This window comes from Ahaetulla prasina, chromosome 7 (assembly GCF_028640845.1).
Source record: "Ahaetulla prasina isolate Xishuangbanna chromosome 7, ASM2864084v1, whole genome shotgun sequence".
Lineage (NCBI taxonomy): Eukaryota > Metazoa > Chordata > Lepidosauria > Squamata > Colubridae > Ahaetulla > Ahaetulla prasina.
Window position 1 is genome coordinate 56,093,575 of NC_080545.1, and position 14,649 is coordinate 56,108,223.

At 39.1% G+C, this 14,649-nt stretch overlaps 1 protein-coding gene across 2 annotated transcripts in view; it reads right to left on the bottom strand.

Annotated features, from left to right (window-relative positions):
• Window positions 1-12,784: 12,784 nt before the first annotated feature.
• Window positions 12,785-14,649, bottom strand: part of SLC6A15 (solute carrier family 6 member 15) — a 47,443-nt gene continuing 45,578 nt past the window's right edge. For both annotated transcript variants that reach the window (XM_058191440.1, XM_058191441.1), the window contains one exon: window positions 12,785-14,207. In XM_058191440.1, coding sequence (XP_058047423.1) covers window positions 13,836-14,207 — 372 coding nt within the window. In that variant the 3' untranslated portion in view covers window positions 12,785-13,835. The remainder of the gene's footprint in view (window positions 14,208-14,649) is intronic.

The window sequence follows — 14,649 nt, forward strand, 5'->3', positions numbered from 1 at the left end:
GAGCAATGTGATTGCAGCTGTTTCTTCCTTTTAACTGCTAGTGGGGATTTGAACTGATTGGGTGGGAGCTTGGCTGTGCTCTGATTGGATGGGGTTTTTTTTGTGCTCTGGTGGGCTGGGGGTGTGTCCTGTTTGGATGGGGGCTTGGTTGTGCTCAGTTTAGTCTGTGTTGCAGGGGGATTTGAGCTGGTGAGCTGCACTGCTGCTGTTTGGCTTCGTGTTCGTGGTCGTGCTACATCTTCGTAGTGGGTGTCAGTCTGCTGCATGTATGGATTGGAGGGGTTTGAAATGGCTAATGTTGCAGCTGCGGTCTGGCTTCTGGTCCTTGGTCGTGCTTCCTGATCAGTGTGGGTTTGGGTGTGCTTTCTGGGTGGATGTGTGGTGGTGACATCCTGTGTGGACCTCGTGAGTGTGGGTCTGGTGTCATTCCTCGTGTTAGGGACACGTTTGTCAATAAGGGCAGGTTTCCCTTATATATATATATATATATATGTCTTTGGTTGTTCGGGTTTTCTCCCGTGTAAAATTGGAAGTGTCTTGGCGACGTTTCGACGAAGTCTCATTCGTCATCTTCAGGCTTCAGCTTCGTGCTTCTGGGAGCAATGACGAATGCTTCTGGGAGCATTCGTCACGAAGCTGAAGCCTGAAGATGACGAATGAGACTTCGTCGAAACGTCGCCAAGACACTTCCAATTTTACATGGGAGAAAACCCGAACAACCAAAGACCTATATACAAACACCCGTGAAAACCTCAGAAAACATATATATATATATATATATATATATATATATTTTTTTTTTCTGAGGTTTCCGCGGGTGTTTGTATGTAGGTCTTTGGTTGTTCCGGTTTTCTCCGTGTAAAATTGGCGTTCAGTCTCATTCGTCATCTTCAGGCTTCAGCTTCAGCACATTGCTCCCAGAAGCACGAGCTGAAGCCTGAAGATGACGAATGAGACTTCGTCAAACGCCAATTTTACACGGAGAAAACCCGAACAACCAAAGACCTATATATATATATATATATACTCTTCGACTTCGTCGAAACGTCGCCAAGACACTTCCAATTTTACACGGGAGAAAACCCGAACAACCAAAGACCTACATATATATATATATATATATATATATATATATATATATATATAGAGAGAGAGAGAGAGAGAGAGAGAGAGAGAGAGAAACGTGCAGAGATGCCAAGTACGATCTGGTGAACAGGCTTCAAATTGCTTCTAGTTAAGAGCTGGCACTATCTGCAGCATAGCTTCAACAAGCCAATCTATGTGTAAAATAAAACAAAAAAAAGCAATAGATTCAGGCTAGAGGACAGTAATGAAAGTTGTAGAGTTATACATCTCTTATCAACTCCCAAATTGCCACTTCTGATATCCTAGCCAGTAATTTTACAATGACATAGATTCAATTTGTTCAGACAGCATCAGAACAGTTAAGCAGAAGATAGCATGAGGACTCTTAGGCGAAACAGACAAGAGAAAGAATTGAATTGGCACAATGGATGGGGGTGGGGGGGAATACCCAGATGGACCTAGAGAGGAGAAAGAGGAAAATGACTACAAAAAGGACTAATAAAGCAAAGGATGCTTCATATTATTTCAGTGAATTCCAATAAACTGTGCACCCAAATTTAAAACTGTTCTGTCTACATTCAATTCATGGCTTGCTACTGCCACCAGCTGTGGAATAAAATATTGTTCACTATGTTGCAGAACAGTGAAAATGAGTTAATAGCTAAATTGCAATTCAGGACAATATTGTCTCTTATATAAAAAGATTGACTTGATTTGAAAGTCAACAACAAAAAATCTGTAGAAAAAGAAAACCACTTCCTTTGGAACAATTTGCCAATTCATCTACTAAATATGAACAAGAATTGGGAGATTCTACAGAGTGTTCTCTACAGTGTTTATATTTCCTCTGATTTCTAGCTTCATATCACAAAATTGTTTTATCATTCCCATTACTTTCAAAGCACATTGTTTGCCATCACATAGTAACATGACTATCCTTCTGGAAAATCTATTGCTTCTAGTAGTCCTTTTACAACAATTGATACTTCCCATCAAAACAAAATTATTTTCAACAAATCTATATACTTAGGATCTCCACTGCAAAAATACAATGAGTTGAAATTTTAAATGTTGAAAGTAATAGAAAGTGCATTTAGTTTTGAAAGAGATTCTCCTGTTACAGTTTTCACTGTAACAAACATCTTAATGCATTCTGAATTCAAAGCATCTATACAATTATGAAGCTATCTAGACAGTGGTTAAACAGCATGTTTCTGTACACTTACTTTGAATTCAGACTCCTTGAATTTAAATGGGTAGACACCATTCAGGTGCTCAGATAATCCTCCAGCTCTCTCTTATCAACCCACCCTTGTGATGTAATAGCTATCTGCAAATATCACATATTCAATAAAATGGTCTACAGGAGCAATCCTATACCAACAGCTGAGTTGTGGCTGATGTGGAAAGCTATGCAAATATAGAATGTATGCTCTTTCCTTGCAGTCAACCATGCTGAATATGCAGGGAGCCAATATCATGAGAACGACATTGGTACAGCAAGACATGGAACTTAAACTGAAGCTTTCACTTGTTAAGCATGCTGAATGTAATAGTGAGGGTAAATTACAACAATTGAAATTCTAGGCCCTCCACATGGCTATATTTTATTATTTTCAAACTAGGATGGTCATTGGCATCAGATTGAAGAAATGAGTTTAAAATAACGAGAAATGAAACAAGAGAAGAGATGCCTAGAGCATTGCTAGTGCTTGACAAGAGACACAGTTGACCACATACATGTTAGACCATTTATTAAGGCCTACCCTGTGGCAGTAAGGGCAGCAAAGAGCAATATTCTCTACCCTTCTTGCATCTGCAGATAGTTATCCTGTAGGCTTGTTTGAGGTGACATGGGTAGAGATGGCTTGAAGATACTCCTACAGAGCCTTGCAGAAGAATCTGCACAGTGTCTGTCAGACAAAATCAACCAAATTTGTTTTCAATTGGATGCTGGTTTTTTGGGAGATGCCCAGAGCAGTCTTGGCCTGTTATCTGAGAAAGCTACATTGGTTGCCAGTTGATTCTGAGGACCATTCAAGGTCCTGATTTTGACTTTAAAGCCTTTCATAACTTGGGGCCAGGTTATTTGAGAGATAGCTTCCACTTGATTACATTTGCTCAACCCTTCACAAGAAGTTTGCTGGAGTCCTCATCTATGGAAGAATTTCATCTGTGGCCTTTTTCTGCCATGCCACCTGCTCTGTAGAGCAACATCTGCCCAGGTAAGATCAACTCCATCTTTGACATCCTTTCAGAAATCCCTTAAAACATGGCTATGTCAGCAGATTTACTTCCAGATTTATGCAGCCCAAATATGAAGTCCTAGTTTTACAGCCTTTTTGAGTAAACTCTTTTGCAAAATTCACTATCTTTTTCACTATGGATAGATTATAGGGCCGTGATGACGAACCTATGGTACATATCAGGGGTGAAATCTAAAAATTTTCCCTACCAGTTCTGTGGCATGGCTTAATTGGTGGGCGTGGCTTCAGTGGTCAGATGACTGGGTGGGCGTGGCCAATAACAATAAATAATAAAAATAATAAACAAAGTATACAAAACAATAAGAGGTACCAAAAACCAACTTTCACACTTTACATACACACAAAACAACATAACTGACTCACACACAATGTAAAAGCAGCTGCACTTCACCCAAAATGGCCCCTGCAACAAGCAGGAACCTCACACTTTAACACTTTACACACACACAACACAACTGACTCACACACACACAAAATGCCACATACAGCTTTGTAGATTTTGTGTGTTTGTGTAGTTAGAGTGAAACACTACAGAAACACACCAAATCTCAGAAAGGTGCACAAATATTTTATTTTATTATTTTTATTTATTTTTTTAGATCAGGGGTCTCCAACTTTAGTAGCTTTAGGTTTGTGGACCTCAACTCTCATTCAGCAAAGCAGGAAGTCAAAGCAAGCTGTATTCAGTAGCTGAAGTAAGCATTGTGTTGCCAGCCTGAAAGGAGCAGTATGCAGTAATTATAGGTAAGTGAGGAGAGGGCATTGGGCATGGGTGGGGGCTCTTGTTAGTGGAGGCTGTTAAAAAGTGATTTTAAAAGCCTGCTAAGATCAGGAAACTCCTCTGGGATCCCCAGAGGAAAAAAAGTTTTAAAGTCAGCTCCTCTGACGATCTCAGCTGAAGTTCCCTCATAGCAGCTCAGAACCTCTTAAAATAATTGTTTTAACATGTAGAAAACATGTTTTTTAAGGTTCTGGTGATGAAGAACTCATCTGGGATGGCCAGAGGAGCCTTTTAAAGCCCCCCCTTTTTTTTCCTTTTTTTCCCCCTTCAGCTGAAGAGGTTTTTCTAAAAAAAACTTTTAAAGTGTTCTGTTGATCTATGCTCAGCCCCGCGATCATCAGAGGGTTTTTTTTTTTTACTTTTAAAGGCATGTTTTCGGCTGAAGAAAAACTTTTAAAAGTAAAAAAAAAACCTCTGCTGATGGTGCGGCTCAGCAGAGGCAGGGGGCGGGGCCAGTGATTTTTGCTACCGGTCCTCCGAACCAGCAGCTGCCATCGCTACCTAATCGGGCGAGCCGGTGCAAACTGGGAGCGTTTCACCCCTATATGCCTGAAGTGGCACGCAGAGCCATCTCTCCGGGCACATGGAGCCATCGCCTGTTACTCTTCTGGGTTCCAGTGCACCATCCAGCTGGTCGTCACGCACACAGGAGCACCAGAAACTGAAAGAGCATTTTTCCAGTGCACATGCACCCACTGGGAAGATGATATTCCAGTTTCTAGAATGCGCATTAGCACACTGGCCACCTGGTCTTCTGGTTTCTGGTGCACATGAGCACACGAAGAATAGCTTGCGTGCCCAAAGATGTGGAGATAGGATCCCGGTGGTCACTTCCTAGGGATGGGCGGCCCAGGGCTTCCCTCCCTCCCTGCTTAACCAGGCTTCTTGTGTGGCCCCAGCCCTTCAGCCCACGGCGATGCATGTCTGCGGTCTGGAGACGCTGACCAGCTCGGGCATCCCAGAAGAGCAGCAGCAGCAGTGTTGCTTGTTCTCAGTGGTGGGGGGGCAGAATCCTAGCCACAAGTGGCAGGGTGAGAACCATTGCGCAGCCCCAGGAAAGTAGCAGGAGCATTGCTGCTTGTTCTTGGTGGTGGGCAAGAGGCGGAGGCGGTTTTCACCCTACCGTTTGTGGCTGGGATTCTGGAGGAGAACCACTGCCCCCCCGCCTCGCCCACCACCAAGAACAAGCAGCAATGCCCCTCCTACTTTCCTGGGGCTGCATAGTGGTTCTCACCGTCCTGCTTGTGGCTGGGATTCTGGAAGAGAATCGCCGTCTCCCCCTCACCTACCACCCTTTTTGGTCCCAGAAGGCTTCAGGGAGGCTTGCCAGGTCCAAAACAGATGGTGTGGGATGTGGCACGCATGTGCAGGGCGGGGTCATGCAGTCATGCATGGTGGGAACAGAGGTCACGCACTCATGCGTGCGGGAGTGGAGGGTTACATGTGTATGTATGGGGGGATGGGCTTGTGGGGGGCATTGCATTATGGGTGTGGGCATGCCCCCCCCACGCTCCCCCCACTTTTGGTACGTGATGGGAAAAAGGTTAGCCATCACTGTTATAGGGGAATCTATGGCATTATTCAATTCTATCATCATTCTTCCTTTAGTAAAAATGTACTTAATCCCTATTGTGGTCTGTTTTTTGCCATTTTCATGAAGGTATTCAATAGCCTAGAGGCAAAGTATATCTTGCCTTTCTTGTTGATTGATAGTTTGATTCAGTTTATGTCCCATTTTTCTCCATAAAACACCTAGGGAGGGAGAATGGTCTTAACAGGAATAATAAAAATAAAATGCAGCAAAGCAATTGATGCATCTACAACAAAATGATATAGAGAGCAGATTAAAACAAAAGAAATAAAACATTCAACCATAAAACACCAAATGAAAGCCATTAAAACATCTTATGGTAAACCATGAAAGAATAATATCAGTGTATTGAAGGTAGAACTGCATTTCACTAAAAGGCTGACCAACTTCTTGCTGTACATTTTAAAAAGTATATTACAGGTCTAAATGAATCTCTAGAGAATATTTTCTGATCTTTAGGATTTCAACTAATTTCCCTAAGAATGTTTGGACAGGGTTTTATATTTAAAAAGCAATGCACAATTTTTAATCAATATATTCTCCAATGAACATATAGAGTGACCTATTCACTGTCTGTTGAAATATTTCCACAGGTGAAAAGTCCAACACATCTCAAGCTATTCTGTTCTATGTTGAACAGTTCTTGCCACTAGGAAAATTTTCCTAATGTCTGAAATCTGGTTCTTTGTAATTTAATCTATTTCTTGTCTTTCTGATATTTGGGAACAACAATGAAAAATTATTCTAATTAATAGCCTTTCAAGTACTTGAAGAGTGTTATTATGTCTGTCTGTAATCTTCTCTTCTCAAACCAAACATACCCAACAACTCCAACTGATTAAATTTCTCCTTCAAGTCCTTTATCATTTGAACGGTTTCTTCTGAACGTGGTCCAGTTTCTCACAGTAATTCTTAAAATATGCTGCTCACAACTAGGTGAAATACGTTAAGTGTAGTGTGACCAGTACATAGCCAAGACAAATAATGACTTCCTTTGATCTTAATACTTTGCTTCTGTTAACACAGCCAAGGACTGTGTTCATTCTTTATAGCAGCATCATTTCTTTTGCTCAAGATCACAAAAATACCCAGATCTTGCTGTCCAATATGGTTGTTCCCATTCCACACTTTTGCTTTTAGTCAGTAATAAATACACTGAATGCTGGAATGAATTCATGAAATATACTTGACATCTCCTTCCATTTAACAGGGAACTATAGATGTAGATTCATGGATAAAAATGTTCAAATTCTATTTTAGGATAGGATAGGATAGGATAGGATAGGATAGGATAGGATAGGATAGGATAGGATAGGATAGGATAGGATAGGATAGGATAGGATTTTATTGGCCAAGTGTGATCGGACATACAAGGAATTTGTCTTGGTACATATGCTCTCAGTATACATAAAAGAAAAGATACCTTCATCAAGGTACAACACTTACACCACTTAATGATAGCCATAGGGTACAGATTTAACACTTAATGATACAACATTTAATGATAGCCATAGGCTACAAATAAGCAATCAGGAAACAATCAATATCAGTATAAATCGTAAGAATACAAGCAACAAAGTTACAATCATAAGTGGAAGGAGATGGGTGATGGGAACGATGAGAAGATTAATAGTTTTTATCCTTTAATATAGCCCTGTCTTTGCTGTCTTCTCTACTAGAAACTCATAGAAGACTTTATCAAATCTTCTGCAGAAATAGAAATATAATATACCCACTGCATTCCCATGCCCCACTAAACTGTACACTGTATCAGAAAAGGAGATCAGGTAATTTGCAATGAATTTTTCTTGATAAACTCAAGCTGGCTTCTATCAAGTCATGCATTCTTTTCTAAAAACCAATTGTTTCATTATGTGTTCCAGAGTTTTGTTCAGGAATGACATTAGGCTGATTAATCTGTAGTTACTTGGGTTCAATCCTCTCGCAGTACAATCCATGATTTCCTAATGATCATAGAAAGAGGCTGATAACAACATATTTAGGACAACTGTATGCAGATTGCAAAAATTAGATGAATAGTTGATGGCAGCAAAGTGCTAGAATATTGCATTTATGTTTTCTGCCATCTAGCAGTTATTTTGACTTCTGCAGCCCAGATAAAACAGCCACAATACAATGAAAATAAGACAGTCACTCAGTCTACTCAGCCATCTTCTTATTTCTATGTAAACACAAAAGATACCATTCAATCCTAAAGAGATTAATTAAAATTCTTTTCTGCTCAGAAAGAATTTCAAATTTCAAAAGCAACTATAATCAAATGAATGAGAACTGGTAGGAAATGATAGAAGATAAATTTCTTAAACATTAAGAAATTCTGCAAATTTTCTTTTAAAGATAAAATAATAATATCAAGACTACCGGAACTCCATGACACTAAAATTGCCAAAATAAAGACTTAATTAAAGTACTTAGTTTCATACTTAACAATAACATCTGCTAAATAATAATATTTTTCTCAAATCAATCTTGTGTTTTCCTGGAAATTTTCTTCCCTTGTGAAAAAAGACTATGGGATATTTTTCCTCCTCTTTTTGAAGATATTTCATAAATTCCTTAGAACTTGCAGCATTTTTTAAATTATTTAAATTTTGTGAAGTAGTGATGGATAAGGAAAAGCTTGGTTTCTTACATTCATTATATGTTGGAGTCTATTTCTTACACTGAAATAATTATAAGTAAAAGTAGCTTAAGATATGTGTTGACTGATTTCTCGAAGGCAAGAATCGAAGGCAAGAATCAGCTGCCTGTAATAAAAGTTTAATAAAAGACATGAATTTCATTTCACCTGCAGATTTATTTAAAGTTAGCTTGTAACTTCTTTGAAGTAGATTCTTCATGTTATTCATATCTTTATTCTCTTGGGTCTGTTCTAACTACTGTTCTCTTATGCTCCTCCTACTCTTACTCCTTCCCTCCCCCACCCCCACCCCAATTTTAGCTGCAGTAAAATGGCTATTTTTACCCAGGGGTGAAATGTTCCAGGTTCAGACCGGCTCCCCCGATTTGGTAGCGATGGTGGCTGCTGGTTCAGAGAACTGGTGGCAAAAATCCCTGGCCCCGTCCCCCTGCCTCTGCTGAGCCGCATCATCCGCAGAGGGTTTTTTTTTTTTTTTTACTTTTAAAAGCAGTTTTTCTTCAGCCGAAAACATGCCTTTAAAAGTAAAAAAAAAAAAACCCTTTGAGGCCACAAGGCAAGCCTCATGGGATCATCAGAGGAGCCTTTTAAAAACTGTTTTTCCTCTGGCGATCCCAGAGGAGTTTCCTAATCCTCACAGGCTTTTAAAATCATTTGTAACAACCTCTTACAAGAGCCCATGCCCACCCAATCACCCCATCCCCACTTACCTTATTCCTGCTCCTTTCGGGCTGGCAAAGCATCAGCAAAATAGGCAGTTTCAGTTGCTAGCAGATTCAGGCAGATGAATATGCTTGTGTAAAATCCATCTGCCTGAATCTGCTAGCAGCTGAAACTGCCTGTTTTGCTGGCTGAGGAACTCTGGGAATTGAAGTCCACAAACCTTAAAAGTTACTAAGGTTGGAGACCCCTGATCTAAAAAAATATAAATAAAATAAAATAATAAAATAAAATATTTGTGCAGCTTTCTGAGATTTGGTGTGTTTCTGTAGTGTTTCACTCTAACTACACAAACACACAAAATCTCACAAAGCTGTATGTGGCATTTTGTGTGTGTGTGTGTCAGTTGTGTTGTGTTGTGTGTGTGTAAAGTGTGGAAGTTGGTTTTTGAGCTTTTTGTGACTGTGTGAGGTTCCTGCTTATTTCAGGGACTATTTTGGGTGAAGTGCAGCTGCTTTTACATTGTGTGTGAGTCAGTTGTGTTGTTTTGTGTTGTGTTGTGTAAAGTGTGAAAGTTGGTTTTTGAGCTTTTCGTGGCTGTGTGAAGTGCAGCTGCTTTTACATTGTGTGTGAGTCAGTTGTATTGTGTTGTGTGTGTGTGTGTGTGTAAAGTGTGAAAGATGGTTTTTTTTACCTGTTTTTTATACTTTATTATTTTTATGATTTATTGTTATTAGCCACACCCACCGTCATCTGATCACCAAGCCACGCCCACCAATTAAGCCACGCCCACAGAACTGCTAGGGAAAATTTTTAGATTTCACCCCTGTTTTTACCTCAGGAAATTTCACTACTACTCAGGCTTTAAAGCCAAGCAAAATTTCAATTTCAATCTTCCAGTCCAATCAGGATATACATAGCTTGTTCTCCGGTATCTCAATCACACCCATGTGTACATTCAGCATGAACCAGGGGTGAAATCCAGCAGGTTCTGACAGATTCTGGAGAACTGGTAGCGGAAATTTTGAGTAGTTCAGAGAACCACCTCTGGTTGGCTCCACAGTGGGGTGGGAATGGGGATTTTGCAATACCTTCCCCTGCCGTGCCCACTAAGACATGCCCACCAAACCACAGCACACACACCAAGCCAAGTCCACAGAACTGGTAGTAAAAAAAATTGGATTTCACCACTGGCATGAACTACTGCAAGGCTAAGATAGTGAGTGTTAAAAGAACATTTGTACATGAAGACACCTTCATATAGTCTGCAAGTTTCAGATGTTGTGCAAACTTCCAAGTGTGTGTTAAAAGAATCTCCTCCATGAAGTATGATAAAAATAGAATGTCCCTCTGTAACATTTTGCCATTCCCAAGATCAACAAACTAATTCACTAATACATGCTTGGTATAAATAGTTTCGGTATACAGATTCTACATGAAGGGATAATCTATGCTCAGTAATTCAGTTGTGGCACAACACAGCTCCTGGCTTGAATGTCAGTGCCTGTTAAGGTCTTGGCTGGTCTGAGAACACTACATGTTCTTGGCTGGTCTGAGAATGACTACATTGGAATCTATCTTGATCAATCATTCTAACTTATTTTAGTATTTTGTCTCTCACAGCAGTCATTTAATTATCATATAGATTCTGTCTTGCATTTTGTTAGCATTTGTCTCTCAAATAAGGGGTAAAGAAAGTTGATAGAAGGAAGGTTTCTACTTAGTTTCATTAAAAAATAGAACTTGCAGCTGCATGTTCTATTTTTGGAAGATTTTTATTCATATAAGAAAAAAAGATGAAAATTATAAATTGAGGTTATTATCTAGACTCCTCCAAAACATGACAAATAAGACCTATCCTGCCAGGACAAGCCCTATCTAGATGCAGCCACTGAATCATGCTAAATAGTACAAATTCAGTAAAAACAAATGGAAGAACTCTTCATAGAGAGTATGATCAGAATTATAAAAGGAATTCCAACAAACTGTAGTGGTGACCATAATAGACACACAGACAAAGTAGATAAAACTATCAAGGAATAGCATTGATAAAGGGTATATATTATCTCCATAATCAGAATATATTGTCAAAAGTTAATTCATCAGCCATTTTTGTTCTTCATCAGCCCATGGTGGTACAGTGGTTAGAATGCAATATTGCAGGCTAATTCTGCTGACTGCAGACTGCCAGCAGTTCGAGTCTCACTGGCTCAAGATTAACCTATCCTTCCAGCCTTCCAAGGTCGGTAAAATGAGGATCCAGCTTGTTGGGGGCAATATGCAATATAGAGAGGGCTGTAAAACATTGTAAAGCAGTATATAAGTCTTATGTGCTATTGCTATTGCTGAATGCTAGCTTTCCAGGTTTATAATGCCTGTGGAACTCTTTGATATCAAATAGCTAAATAAAGGTTTTTAAGATAGACATGAGCCCAGCAAGAAGTCTTTATCAGACTACCTAAATATCTAGGCAAAAGCAATTAGGGAAACGGCCTTGTTAAGAATTCAAGTCATAAATTCCATGGACTAAGACTTTCTAGGCAGATCTTTTGAAGTATATTGTGCTAAACATCTTGAAGTTACTTGTCATGGCTATCTCTGCATAACCTTGCAAAGAGCAGCCAACTCCTAGTAAAATGTGTGCACACATTTAGGCAGACAAAGCAACACATATAATCTCAAAATATGTGCTCCCTAGCTATATTCAGAATTGGACAAGACTATACATACAGTATAGTCTCTGCATAGCCTATCTTTGAATTCTAATGCTGGCCATCTTTTGTCCTCGTGATCTGTTTTGATTTAGATTACAAATATATGGCAATGACAAATAAATGTTCTTGCATTTCTTTGCAGCCATTTAATGGTTATATTTAATGGTTATGAGAGTTCTTCCATTTCTGCAGCCCAATATGAAAGTCGGAGGCATTCAGTTGATCTCCATGGTCAATTGGATTTTGGATTACTAGGAAGTTCTTGGCAAGAAATTGCTGTGGCTAAAAGGACCATGAATAGCTCTCCTGGATTACTTCATAACATAGCTGTTAAAATGGGCTGTCCCCTGAGACTTCTGCAGAGTTTAGGGTGATCATTCTAAAAGGAATGAATTAATATTACATCCTTACTTACCCAGAAACATTCACATTATGAACGTACGGCATGTGTATAAACCATGCAACAGGAGAAATAAAGGTTTCAAGACATCCTTTATCCATCCTATCAGCTGCTTCCCAACTTCTGTAATCTCAAGCACAGAAGTTACAATGGGCTACTGTAAAAACATATTTTACATCCTATATTAAGCCATCCTGTTCTTTTCTCTCTGAGAAAAATATTACTTAAATGACAATGACAATAAATAAATAATAATTTCAAGTGTTCTATGCATGATTCTGGTATGTCCAGAATCTTTCTTAGGAGAGTAGCAGAAACAATGACCAGGTAATATTAAATCGGTAAGAAGAATGTCATTCCTATTAGTCTACAGAAACTGGTTATATCAACTTTACCCAACCTGGCAACTTCAAGATCTGATATATTACAATTACACATTATCTCCAGTTAGTGATGCTAGTTGAAGAATATAGTAGGGATTGTTTTTCTTATGGGACAATGTGAGAATGCATGGCTTTGAAACACAGGGCCAAGTTTCTTCAAGGTATCTAACTACTTCCATGATTTTTTGGAGACACACCCATGTAGCCACATTACAGAAAATACAAAGCAATCATTTTCCACTCTTTTATTTTTAGTTTAAATGTAATGGCATACAGTTCTTTATGATTACTGACTGGGTTGAGGAGATTTCCTCTTTGCATGAAAACAGAAGCAAAACATATTTTTTAAAAAGCCATCTTGCTTCAAGGTCTGAAGCAGTTACATACATTATTACTATACATATGTACATTACAAGTATATTGTATATAAATATAATGTATGTAATCTTGTAACCACAATAAATATTAGGAAGAGGGGTTTTTTGTTTGTTTGTTTTAGGCACACAGCTTAGAAAAATGCAGAATCTGCACAGTTTTGTAAGAGTCTCAGAGCGACTCATGCTTATATCATTTTCACACTGAAAAACCAAATACAGTATGTAAAATACAGCCACATCATATGCAGTTCCCCACAGGCTGAGGAATTCTGTGTTTCCAGCATAATCATACTTGGTAGTCTAATACTACTACTCTATACAGCTATTACGTGTAAGAAAATAATCTGCAGGGTAAATGTTGTTTCCTTTTCTTAAAACTCAGCAAGTAGCCTAAGCAACTGTGATAGCTTAAAAAAAGTATAGGGTATCTACAAAACATATGTACAAATAAGTGCAGTAAATACAGGCTTGGTGAATTCTTTGGAACTAATTTTTCCAATACATAGAAGGGGACTTAAATTGCGGGAACAAAGGAGGACTTTCCAATTACAGCAGTAGAGAAATATGAATTCACTTAAAAAATTGCTACAAACTGAGGTAACACCTGTACTTTAAAGATAGAAAAATTTCAAATTAAATGCAAAAATAATTTTGTTTTAAAAATTGGCATTTTTTGACAAAGCTAGGCCATCACTAATTTATAGTTATGTGCATTCCCTTCAGTACAAATGGAAACCAGAAAATCAAGCCAAAGGGAATTTTTTTCAAGCTTTCTGTACCACATGTCACGATATTTTGAAGGATGCAGTCATGGGGCACCTGAGATTGCACTCTAGTAAGGGAAGCAGATCACTTCTCTTAAGAGAACAAATGTTCAGTAGCTTAATAGAAGCAGAGACATCAATACTGCTTAGCAGCTACAAGTCAGACTCTGGCATATCTGACATATTTGCCATTATGTAGCCAATACCATAACGACCGTTGGGGGCAGTGTCCACTGCTGGAGAACCAGACTGTTTTCGGTAAATGTTTTTGCCAAAGGTTGGAAAAGGCCCCTCACTTGGACTCTTTCCATGGATCAGGCTGGTATCGTCTCCCTCGAGATTCACTGGTTCCTTGATAATGTGCCCTCTTTTATAGGAAACAGCTGCCAAACTACCTGAAGTGTCATCAATAAGGTTGCAGCGGCGAATCAAGTAGACAACAGGGACTGGGAGCATTGCCAGAGCAATTAGAGAGATGCAAACAATCAGGCCCCACGTTGGGTAGTTCTGCAACTCCTTGCTTGCCTGCATGGTCCAAGAGAAGCATCATTAGCACAGGTTTCCATGATAAGCCAACAATTAACACTGCCCTCTCTCCTCAACTGCCATTTTATAAATGGCTTAATCCCAATCCTAGGAAGCAACATGACTTTTTAGGATGGAAAAGGTGAGGTGAAGCCCAAATTATGACTGTTATCTGGGAAGGGCATAATGAGCTAAGGCTTTAAAAGTGGGAACGATTTTAAACAGATGCATTTACAGATGAGTAAAAATGCCTCATAGGTTAACCTGATGCTACTGGCTAGAGTTTTCTCATTGTGGCTTAAACATGAGGTCAGCCAGAATCACATACCTTATTACATAGAGTAAGAAGTGGAATCCAATCATATTGTGACTCCCTTTCAACAAAGCTGATAGTAGTGCTAAATTCCAGTTTAAATACCTTTTTTGTTTCTGTTCAAGGCAA